Raw genomic sequence first — 12715 nt, forward strand, 5'->3', positions numbered from 1 at the left:
ACCTGTGCACTTGGCCCAGGAAGGGGAGCTGTCTTCAGACGTCCCAAAGATGTTGGAGGCCATTTTGTTCCTCCGCACAGGTTGTTCTGCTGGTTCGTCAAAGCCTAATGAGAAATTGGAGCCACCACCCGGAGGCCGCAAAACCCGAGAGCTGCTTCTGCTGTTGGGGTCGACGCCCTTGAAAGTGGTGGTGGTGGTCATGGTGGCCAGGAACGCGGAGGGCCAGCACGAAGAGCCGCTGGGAGAGGACCGAGCCCGAAGCGCGCAGAACCACTCCACAACCTACTACCGCAACCGCTGCAGGAACCTCCCTGGGAGATTTTCTTATTGGGACTAATAAAGCAATTGGCACACGGGCCTATTATTAAGTAGGATTCAAGTTCAATTCACAATACTCACATTTTAAACAAAAATCTTTTAATTTAGTTTTAAAAATTTTTTTTAATTTTTAAAAAATGGTAATATTATTTAGTTTTTATAAAGAATACTTCCGTGGCATTAAATTCCATTTGAAAAGTAATTAAAAATATAAATGATCCAAGAAACGATTCTTGGTTAAATTCATTAATAAAAGCCACCACTTCTGTTTAAAAAAAATTTAAGTTGCCGAACTTGGTGAATGCTTCATAGATAATCAATGGCACAATTTAAAAGGCTGTTAGCTATTGGTACCCTAACAATAAATTAGGAGCACTGGTGGCAAAATGGTTGACCGCTCAGATGCTAACTCAAAGGTTGGCAGTTGTAAAGAGCCCTGGCAGTGTAGTGCTTGTGATCTGCATGGTCAGCAGTTTGAAACCACCAGCAGCTTCTTGGGAGGAAGACGGGCTTTCTGCTCCCAGAAACAGTTACCAAGTTGGAAACCCGCAGGGAGTCACTGTGAGCCAGCCCTGACTCCATGGCAGTGAGCTTGGTTTTATTTTGGCAGCTCCACAGGCAACAGTCCACTCCCGTGATGACAGTCTAGGAAACCCCGGGGGCATTGCTACTTTGTCCCATGTAGGCTTTATGAGTCAAAATGGGTGCAACAGCTCTTCACAGCAACAACAAACAGTTACAGCCAACTTTCTGCACTAAATATTAAATTTGGGCTTAAACAGTAAATGACATTTTATGGCTTGTCCTGACACGTAATTTATTAACCAAGAAATCAGTCTATAACGATCTTGTTTCTATTTCCACTGGCTATGCTTTATTGAGCATCATCCTTAGATTTGTCTTAAAAAAAAAACCCCTCTATCGTTTTCTAAAGCTAGATATTAACTAGGCAAGAGCTATTCGCTCCTTACCTTTAGTTAATGCTATTTTACAATATCCTGGTCACTATAAAACCAACCACACAGGGTAGAGAAGTTTCTTGAATACAGTTGTGGACACAATTCAATATTTGGAGTGAGGAGGCATCTGACAGTACCCTATCATTAAAAAAACCAAACGAACAATAAAGGATCTACATGGAAGCATTACCGCGCTCTGTCCTCCATCACTGATGCAGTAAACTCGAAAACGGTAGAGAGAGCCTGGACTGAGTCGATCACAAAGATGTTCCCTAGTAGTGCCACTGTAGATCATGTCCCACTTGTTTCCTGCAGGGTGAAGGAAGAATCAAGTGCAATCAGCCACCAGGTGATGTTTAATGCTTGGGGATTATGGAAACAGCAGGTATCCTAGCTTCACTGTTTATGTAACTTGGCCGATACAATCTAAGCTTATTTCACGTTTCCTGGAAATTATCTAATTGGTGGGTGCAGCTTCCTAGGCAAATTTGCACGGCTTTGTTGAAGTAAAATATCTCGGTAACTGTACACTGGCTTTGGCTTTTAACTAAGCATTTTAAATGAGTTTATGGTCCAGTATTAGCATTGTCGTACACAAAGAGCAGGAAGAATAAATACCATAGGAAGTTTAGTTTTAATTAATAGATTTGTTTTGGGAGGCGAGACATGTGCAGGAAATAGGTCGCTGAATCTGAGTCAAGAAAACGTTCACTAGGCATAGAATCTATTTTTTAAAAGTAGTATAACTGGTGTTACATTTTAAGAAGAAAATTTGTCTCTGGGTTAAATTTAATGGAATTAAATTAAACTTGATTTAATAACTCAAACTCCACAGCATTTATTTTGAATGATTTTTGTCTCAGTATACTAGAATTGAGCAATGTAAGCAAATAAAAAAATGTAAAGGTAAAAACATAGAAGTATATTAATCTTATATTTCATATAATATACTTCTGGAGATCACAATTCAAAGTGGGTCTTAACAAATACAATCTCAACTGCTACAAACAAAGGAGAAAAAAAACAGGAAAACCCAAAATGAAAATCAAGTAAAGCCCAAAATGTATGGTAGCACATTAAGAGCAAGAGTTGAAAGGAGATCACATAAGCTGTCCAGTCATTTTTAGTAGGGAAAGCTGACAGGTATAAATCTATCATGGGAAAATCTTTTAAATTAGTACTTCTTACCAGTCGGACCTTCTGCCATTTCCACTACATATTTACTGATGGCCGCGCCTCCACTGTCTTTGGGTGGGTCTATCCAAAGAAGCAAAGCGCCACGGTAGGTAAAGTATACACAATTTAAAAATATCAGTAAATCCTAATAAACAGAATATAAAACCTAGCACTGTTTACAAAGAAGAATCACTTGCAATGTTTCACTATTAATACTAGCACCATATGACTCTATGGTATTAAGTAACCTTTCACTTAAATTTAATTTTCCCATTTTTATAAATCTAGCTTTCTAAAACAATTTTAATGGCTGCACTGTATTGATAGCAATACTTTCTAAAACAAAAGTCTTACTTGAGACTTAGGGTTGTTCCAAAATTATAAATAATTTATAAATAGCAATGACATATTGGTCTGAATTGTATTGGTTTAAATTCTTCAGGCAGAGACTAAATTTATTTGATCTTAATTTTTCCAGTATAGAAATGGGTACTCGATTAATGGCGGTTTTAAATGAATGTGTGATGCTTATTGCTCATGAGTAAGCCAGGGTAACCCAAGTGACTCTGGCTGTAAATTTGGTAATCTTCCTTTCTCATGTGCTGTTCGAGCTTGTAAACCAGCAGTGGGCCCCAAGTTTCTATCAACTCTGAACTCAGTATATGTGAGTACAGAATTTTCCACAAAAGATTTTTAAATAATGAATGACCTGCATATTTTCCTGGACTTGCTTGAGATAACTTACTCTATCTTATTAAAATTATTTTTGTTAAATATAAAATCAGTGATCTAAAAATATGCATATTATCTTACCCCAAGTTATTTTAAAACTGTGTGAATGTATCTTTCCTTTAACTGAAGGCTTTATAGGGATTCCCGGCTTATCAGGACATGTAGTAAATTCTACTACTTCACTCGGATTACTTTTACCTTCTGAATTATAAGCAATAACCTACAATGACAACACAAAGACATAAAATAATTAATGTTTGATACACTTCATATATGGAATAATGAACAAAGTGGTAAGAGATAACAGGTTCAATCAAATGATACATTTTCAGATCATAAAGACTTGTTTGAGAATCGCTTGCTTCAGTAGGGGATCTTTGCATATGTGATGAATATTCAGGTGTACTATCAAGTCCTGAAAATAAAAATCTAAGCATAACATCTTCATATTTAACAAGAGAGTCATCATAAGGTTCAGGTATAATATGAAGACTCTTTACAGGCTTGACATGCCCTTTATTCTTTTACTACTCCTTGGGAGTTTAGAGACATCCACACCACAAATTCTTTTTATTTCCTTTCTTCTGCAGAAGGAGAAGCTTCCTTCCCTTTTCCCTTGAGTATGAGTTATACTTAAGGGCTTGCCTCTAGCCAAAAGAATACAGAAGTGGCAATGTGCAATTTCTCTGTGGAGAAGTCCATGGAGTGAGGTAGTGAGAGTTCCTGGCAACAACCATGTAAGCCTGGAAGCAGATCCATATCTTTCAACCATAATCAAGCCACTCTTGTGATTGTCCCTACTCTCTGAATCATATTGGCAAATCCAAGACTGGCTCCCAGTTATGATTCACTTCATAAAACTGTACTCATTGCCTTTGATCTGAAGCAAGATCAAAAGGCTTAAAAGGCTGAAGGAAAGATAAACTTGTTGGGCTAGCTTATATTCATGTAATGCTTTGGTATCATCCATGAGTCGAAAGCAATGCTAAGGCCAAGATGTTCACGTAAATCGGAACATGCTGTAATCATGTGAAATCCCAACTTTAGCAGCTATTCCATCAAGGATAATTCTGTGGTATGATCTCATCAGTTTCTGGACTTCAGCCAGGCTCTTTTTAATCCATTGAAGTTGACGGTCTTCCCTCCTTTTGTTCATCTTTGACATCTTCCTTACTTTCCTCAAAACACTGATCCAACTAATAAAAACTGTTATTTTATATGATCAGCATTCCTGTAAACTTTTTGCAAGACTTCAGCGATTTGGAAATTTCGTTAAACTTGGCATTATTAAATTATTAAAAACAATTAGATTGTTAAAAATCTGACCTCAAAATCCCACCCCCCCATTGCATAAGAAGTTTCTTTTTAAGTAAGTGTATTTCTAAGAGAATGTTTCTGCAGCCATTCACTGATCACAGATACATGTTTAAACATACTCTGTTTGGAATAAACATATCCAAGTATGAACTGGAACCCAAATAGCAATACTTTTTGACTTACCCTCTCCTTCCTCTGCCTGCCATTCTTGAAGTCAAAGTATAATCTAACATTTTAGGCAGAAAACTAGACTGACTGCTTTTATTTCTATATTTAAGAAAAGGTTTCTAAATTTATAAATATTTCTAATTTAGAAATGTTGTGAATTTAGGGAAACTTCTGTACAAGTATGTCTGCTGGCTTACAGTAACTGGCATATTAATTAATACACGTCAAGAAATGACGGTCTGCTCAGAATGAACACTGTCTATTTCTGACCAAGTCCAATAGTCAAAATCATTATTAGGTCCCTAGTAATAATTTCAAGTCCCCACAGAAGAACTGTCAAAACTTCATAAGGCTTCAAGAAGCAACAATGATGTGCTGAGCTCCCCTACTGTCTTCATGGAACTCTTCAAAAGGCCAATCAGGAGAGCAAACAAGGCACTTCTGAGCTGGAGTCATGGGTGAGACAGTAACAGTAGCCCATAGGAACTCAAGTTCCCCGAGATGGCTTTAACAAAGGGTCTGAGGGAGGGGTAAAGAAGAGGCTTGAGGCAATGAGCAAATAAATAGAAAACAACTGGGACAAAGCTTTTCACAGATGACAAAGGGAGTTAGAAATAAAGAGAAGGGAGAAAACAAGAATCAATTAGTGGCACTGAGTTATTAGAATTGGAGGCTTTGGGTTGCTACTCAATAGTTTTAAAATATACATACCGTATATGGAAATACACATGTAAATGGAAATGTGTTTGTTTAGATACATATAGCTATATTTAAACAAAACATACATACAGGTTCCAGGGAGTAGTAAGTACAGGCTATGGAGAAGTGAAATTGCTTGGTATAATAATCTACAGTCTCTGCAATTCCTACACAGTGTCTGAAGCAGGCAAACATGGTGCAGAGGACTCTAACTCAGAGACTGATTCGTTTTGCCATTTTGCTGAGTATAAATATAAAAGTGAGTCCTCTCAGAAACAGGAACAAAGAATTGTGGGGCTGTTAAGGAAAAAAAAGTCACCATTGTAGCATGTCCAAGACCCTGGTGTGAAGCGGTAGAGCCATCAGCAGCATAGAGCCTGCAGCACTGAGACCATAAGACAGAGCAGAAGAGCAGCACCCAAAATGTGAAGCAGAGCTAGGAGGCACAGCTGTGGACTTTTGCACCCATGAAACAAATGAAACTTAGTGTAGGGGCACTATTGTAGAATAAGGCGCTCTTTGGGCATATAATAGTGCTAAAGGGTTTTTAACACTTGCCTGAGAAGGGAAGAGGTCAAGGGGCGGTGTACCTGAGAGGTCGAGAACAAGAGAGAACAGAGGATCAGCAAGAGACACGCCTACTGGACATGACTCGGAAGAGGTGCTGATGTGAACAAGCGGGTTGTATTCTCAATGTTTTCTAATTCTGATTTGAGGTAACTTGCTAACTTCCCTAATAAGCTACATAACCAGGAGTATTGCGAGTTCTGGGTGGCTGCTGCAATGGATCATCAAGCCTAGCAGAACAGTGTCAGGTGAAGGATGGTTGGTGTCTGGTAGTTACACAATTTCATGGCAACTTGATAGATAAATGTAGCGGTGAAGCCTAGCGTGTCAATCAGGTCACCCTGATGGTGACTCCGTGTGGGGCGTGGACTTCTCACGAGGGTCCTGGGGCCCTCCCTGTTTCCCTTTCTCTGCCTTCACCTTCCTGTTGACGAGACACTAACACCGGCAACACTCTGTGATGTGGCCACTGCCGTTTGATGCGCACAATGCTGTACCCACCAAGCTGTAATCTCCCTTCACTTTGCACCACTGCAGGGTCTGAAGGGGGATTGATGGACCAGTATCCATCTTTAAGACGTACGGACTTGATCTGGGCTGGGATGCTTGCGTGATAACTAATTACTTCTTGATATAAAGCTCTCCCTTAAAACATATGAGTATCACTGGATTTGTTTCTTTAGTCAACGCGGCCTAAGACAGTGTCAAATTGGGTAAAGGAAATTGGAGGATGGAGGCATGTCTGACCTATTGTCTCACAGCAGTCACCCATGGGTAGATAAGGAGCTGGATTCTTCTTCTTTGTGAAGTGAGAGGAGCTCAGATGTGGCCCCAAGTCATTTCTTCACAGGCTTAAAAGAATAAATACAGGTTATGCCCAGATCTTGATTTCAAGATACCGATGTCCACTCAAAGAATCCAGGATGCTTTGAGAAATGGTCCAAAATTGAAGCAGGGAAAGTATGTGAGACTGGATTATCTTATGTTAGAAAGCAACGAAGCACTCAGAGAATGATGGGGAGATACAAAAGAAGAGTCAGGTTTGGAAGCCAGGTTGAAGGGGATCCTATACCTACAACAACTGAGCTTCAAAATCAGTAATGTTACATAACCTACTGAATAAACAGGAATAGGAGTCAATACTGATTAAGAGGAGAAAGGAAAGCTTCTCCTTAGATTATCAAGCAATACATATATATAATTAAAAATCACCATTTGACAACCATCAATCATAGGAAAGACTGATTCTAGCAATGGGTTAAAAATAGGAAAGAACAAGATGCTCACAGGGGATTAACAAAAATACTTATTAAATAATATTTTAAATATTACCGAGTGACTGAAGATACATGGGAAATAGCACCTCCAATATGTGGCTACCAGTAATGGGATCAAGTGAAAGTAGGTACTTGGATAAACAGAGGAAACTTTCTGTGGCATCCTTGCCAAAAATGCATACTCTGGGTGTGTTCTCATAAAGTAATTTTAAAAAGATGTTTCTTTATTACCTGCAAGTAAGAGTTCAGCAAAGCTATTAAAATATAGTTTGAGAAGTACTGTTATATATAGTTATATATACTATCATATAGTATTAAGAAACTGAAACAACAAAGGTCACAGAAAAACCAAAGGTATTAAAATAAAAGGAATGAGGTATTGTAGTCCCCATGAATTATGAGATATATCTCTCCTAGCTAGTCTGTTCAACTTCTACCAAATGACTCTTTCCTGATGGGTCTGGGTAAGACAAGGTAAGAGAAGATGCTACTATGACTGTACGCTTTAGTTGAATCATTGTTAACACACGGTTAATTGTGATGGCAGAAACTTGGAACTCAAATGTGGGGACTGGTTAATTCTGCTATATGTCCTTTCAGAAAGAAGCAGGAATGTACGAATCTCACTATCATCAAGATAGAAGAGTAAGGAGTGGAGCCATGTTCTTTGAACCCCAAGATTCCTGTGTATTGAACCTCCTCAGCCCAGGGACAGAGGTTGGGACACCAGAAGTAGCAGAGGCGTGGCAGCAACAGAACCCATAGCCAGAGCACTAGTAGAGAGTGCTGCTTGTGGAGTGGGTCCCTCCACAGCTACATTTCCTGACTCCCTTGCGAGAGCTGAGCCCTCTGAAGTGAAGCCTACGGAGAAGTGGACTGCCTTCTGGAAACTATCGGCAGTGTTAAAGGAGCCCTGCAGCACTGCCTGACTAGGGCAGAGGCCAAACCAACAGGCTGAGGGCCAGAGACAAGACTGTCTGTGGGGACAGACGAGGGTATCCTGACTAGAAGAACTGTGTCTTAAGCATTTTTTATCATGGAATATAATCCATTAATTTCCCTAGTAAAGCCTATCATCGTGAATATGGTCTATAAGTTCTGTGTGGCCACTGAAATGAGTCATTAAATCCAGCTAAGAAGCGGTGTGTGCTATGGGAAGGTTGGCAAGTGGAGGCATATTTGATGTCCCTTGCCTTAGAGAAATCAGCCTTGGGCTGATAAGTTTGACTGATCTGCTTTCTGTGTCGTTCACGGTGCTTAGTGGGATGCACCCTCGGATGCAGCTGTTTGAATACACCAGCTGCTCTGTGGAGGTTAGAGGCTTGAAACCCCCCCCAAGGAACAGTTCTACTTTGCCTTTAAAATAACAGTAAAAACAAGAACAAAATTTTAAAAGGCTTTCAAAGCTTACCTTAAATTTATATTTTGTACTACGTCTGAGATTTTTCACTGTGTAAGCAAGATCTTCTCCATCATATTTGGGTTTGAAACCATATCCCTGGGAAGAAGAGGAAACCGTCTAGAGCAGATGTCAACCAGCAGAAAAGGTGATCAATGTCTATGTGAAAAGGTCTAGGCTCCTTTGCATCTATTACACCGTGTACTATTTACCTTGTTTCTGTCTGGCCCAGATGGACCCGGAAATGTTACTGAACACACATAGGAGGGTAAAGAGCAATTCTCACTATCTATAAAAGCCAAAAAACCAAAAATGAAAACTCTTTGTGTGGAGGGAGTTAAGTAGCAATGGGAAGATTTAGTCAATTCATCATCAGTAAGCTTATCCATGGAACGAACAGGAATTTTCCAGAGAGCTTGCAGAGCCAGACAGAGGTTCAACTGCTGAGCACAGTCCCTTTTCTGAGCACAGCTGTGGCTGTGGATAAATGGCTGGCTGGGCTCGCAGGTGGTGTGTCACTCAGGATTGGAAGTGTTTATTTCATTCCCAATGTCACTATGTTTACTGAGTGGGCATTTCAGTGGTTTTAGTCTATTCTTGAGTTGTACAACTATAAACACGATCTCCCTTCAGAACGTGTCATTTATTACCTTCCATGTCCTAAAAGAATCTATATTATTCATTAACAGTAAGGACCCTCCCCTCTTGCCAAACTCATTAATAGTTTCTTCTCTATGGGTTTGCTTATTCTCAAATTCCATTTAAATGGAATAATTTAATCTCAGTGGGCTTCAAAAAGCATTTTTATTTTACCTTTAATTCTCCTTTCTACAAACCTTTTGAAGACACATCATATAAATCCCTAGGAGTGGACCAATGCTATTTTATCCCACATTCTTTCAAAGTAACTCTGAAATGAAGAAATAACGTATAAAGCTACTAGAACTCTTGCTCAGCCAAGTTCCAGGTCACGGAAGATGAGCCACTCGTGCAGAACTAGATGCAGGTTGCACTATATAGCACGTGAAGCTCCTAAAACACTGTAGCACACTGGGAGGCAGTGCATGAATATAACTGAAGAAGGCAGACACTTGTTTCCTTACTTTCAGAGCTGCTTAGTCTGGTGATACATTCTTTCCTCTCCATTTCTTCCTAGAAACTACATATTTAAAATATATTGTTCCCAGGCAAAAGTATACATAAAAACACACAAAAGGTCCAAACGCCTCCCAACACATCCAGAAAATACAAGTTTTTGCACATTCCCAGTTCCTCCCAAACAATAACAAAATGGACTATTGTGGCAATATTTACTAAATTGGGATCACTTCCAAAATGCAAGATACTTTAAATGTTTTAAATTGAAAATACATATCCACACTCACTGAAGTTTCTTCCTCCATTTCTAAAATGTACGAAATTCCTTCATCGGATGGTGTTCCTGAGGGTTTACTCCACTGTAAGGATAACCAGGTGACTCCAGCCTTCGTTAACACGGGACTTGCTGGGATAGAAGGGGCACAACCTGAGGTGTAATACAAGACTTCTTCACTACAACCACTGTTGAGACAAACGGTTTTCACAAGAAATCAAAGAGAGATACATAACTAAAGACTTGATTTGATAACAAATTATAAGCTATATAATCTGTTGAAAGTTGACAATACTTTTGTGCTAACTAGATCAGATACCTAAAAGTGCATTCCAACATTCCTTTAAAAATGCTGTTACATTCAGGCTTTAAAATTCATATTTTACCTAGTCAATGCAACTATTTACTTTCTGTTTAATCTTCAAATTACATAATCATCAAATTACATAATCATCATGCTTTTCCAAATTAATTCATCACCATTAATACAATGTCTTTTAACTTTTAAACCTAATTTCCATATAATATCATTTTACCTGCAATAGGAACTGTTCTCAGTTATGTAAGTAAATCTACCTGACCCCATAAAGGTGAGCAGATATATGAGGGTAAGCCAAAAATTATAGCTGCTATGGTCCTATTTCTTGTGTGCATTGGTTTACTGAAAACAAAAGGTGTTCAAACATGTTGCTGTGACCCGTGAAGCACGTGCCTTAAAGAAGGAAGGGGAGACATAAAGATGTACTAAGAAGAGAAGATGCTAATCTTGATAAACAAAAGAACCTGTAGCAGAAGTCCAGAGCTAGTGGAGGCAGACCACAGGCTTTCAATTTTAAATGAACATCATGGCCTTGGTCTGCAGATCAGCTCTTTCAGCCAGCCTTTTTTTTTAACAGTTTATTGGCACATCATTCACATATTATAAATTCAACAGTTCATCATATCAGAGAGAACTGTACAATCAACACATCAATTTTAGAGCACCACTCCCTCATGGTTACATGGCCTTTAAAATGAGTTATGCAATCACAACTTGATCTAGTACCCCCTCCCATTTCAGTATTTACTCCCCAAATCTCCTTACCCTCCCCCACCCATTACTCCTACACCTTCTTATATCAGTATCATTATGCATCCACTCCTTTTGTGCTTCACAGTTGGGAGACCCAACAGAAAACAATAAAAAACAAAACTGCACTAAGGTGGCAGGGACAAAATCATAATAGTACAAAGAACAAACATAAACAATGCATAAAAAGGAAAGGGCTCCCATCAACACTCAAGAAGCCAGGGGAGAAATTTGTCGTGGAACAAGTGAGAGACACTTGCACCCAGAACAAATCAGGTCATGTCTATGGGGTGGTCAACTGGCCAAGTGTCAAGTTCCAGCCGGCATAATCAAGATTGCAATGGTCTCTGCCTGATAGTAAGGCTGTTTGAGACTCTTGCCTGTGGGTAGAGCAGATCTGCCAGCAGCTCAGTCAGACTAGATGGGTTTTGGGCTCCCAGAGTCCCCCCCTAGTCCCCCACATATTGGGTGTTCATAATTTTAGCTCTGATGCTTTCCTCTTCGCCATTATTAGAATTTTGTAATTGTCATCTTTGGATCACACAAGCTGGTGTGCTTCTTTGTGTGGACTTAGATTGCTCAGCTAGCCTTTTTAAGCAAGAGCTAAGATAACGATTTAATGGAATGAATAATTACTAGGGATGAGTCTTGGACTTACCAATATGACCCAAAGGATAAGGTCTAATTATAACAATGGCTTTCAAGATACACTAGATCAGTTAAACTAAAGGCTGAGAGGTCAGTTCAGAAGACTATGGTGATTGTTTTTCAGGGGTTCCAGAGAGATAATTTTTATAGTTGATAATAGGACCTTATTATGAAGTTTTTTTTTTTTTTTAAATGAAAGCTGCATTGGTGAGGAAAAGGCAAGTTGAGCTGAGGAATTTTTTTTTCATTTTAACAATGCACCCGAACATTATTTGGTGTTAGTAGGGACTGGTCTTTAAGAATTTTGTTGGAAAATCTTATCCATCCATCCATCCATCCTATAGCCCTGACTTTGCTCCTTCGGGCTTCTTTTTTGTTCCCTAAACTCAAAAACAACATTTTACAGGAACACAATTGGGGTCCCTTGAAGATGTCAAAACTGCCATTGCTGTGTTATAAACTGAAGAGTGCAGTGCCACTGCATCAATTACGACTCACAGCGACTCCGTGTATAACAAAAGGAAACACTGCACGAGGCTGCACCATTCTCACAACTGTGGTGGGGTTTAAGCCATCATTGCAGCCACGGTGTCAATCATTTGTCAAGGATCTTCCTCTTTGCTGACCCTCAACATTTTTTTTAAACAATCATTTTATTGGGGGCGCTTACAATTGTATCAAGCATATTTTTACATATGTTGCCATCACTATTTCATCCAAATTTAGTTTCCATTTAAGCCCTTGTTATCAGCTCCTCATTGGCCCCCTCCTTCCCCCTCATTTGATTTTTAAAAAAAATAGTTTTATTAGGGGCTCATACGACTCTTATGACAATCCATATATACATCAATTGTGTAAAGCACATTGCTACATTCATTGCCCTCCTCATTCTCAAAACATTTGCTCTCCACTTAAGCCCCTGGCATCAGGTCCTCATTTTTATCCCCCTCCCTCCCTGCTGCCCCCTCCCTCATGAGCCCTTGATAATTTATAAATTGTTTATTTTGTCATATC

At 39.3% G+C, this 12715-nt stretch overlaps 2 protein-coding genes across 3 annotated transcripts in view; both read right to left on the minus strand.

The window, feature by feature from the left end:
- Positions 1–248, minus strand: part of LOC105979635 (jupiter microtubule associated homolog 1-like) — a 2503-nt gene extending 2255 nt beyond the window's left edge. Inside the window, exon 1 of the mRNA XM_013007574.2 lies at positions 3–248. Coding sequence (XP_012863028.1) covers positions 3–201 — 199 coding nt within the window. The 5' untranslated portion in view covers positions 202–248. The remainder of the gene's footprint in view (positions 1–2) is intronic.
- Positions 1–12715, minus strand: part of FNDC3A (fibronectin type III domain containing 3A) — a 223333-nt gene that overhangs the window by 18137 nt on the left and 192481 nt on the right. For both annotated transcript variants that reach the window (XM_004714055.3, XM_045289044.1), the window contains 5 exons: positions 9998–10172; positions 8625–8711; positions 3267–3405; positions 2466–2534; positions 1468–1586 (listed from right to left, as the gene is read on the minus strand). In XM_004714055.3, coding sequence (XP_004714112.1) covers positions 1468–1586; positions 2466–2534; positions 3267–3405; positions 8625–8711; positions 9998–10172 — 589 coding nt within the window. The remainder of the gene's footprint in view (positions 1–1467; positions 1587–2465; positions 2535–3266; positions 3406–8624; positions 8712–9997; positions 10173–12715) is intronic.

The sequence above is a fragment of the Echinops telfairi genome, unplaced genomic scaffold (genome assembly GCF_000313985.2).
Source record: "Echinops telfairi isolate 266 unplaced genomic scaffold, ASM31398v2 ScPeMD7_24;HRSCAF=84, whole genome shotgun sequence".
Lineage (NCBI taxonomy): Eukaryota > Metazoa > Chordata > Mammalia > Afrosoricida > Tenrecidae > Echinops > Echinops telfairi.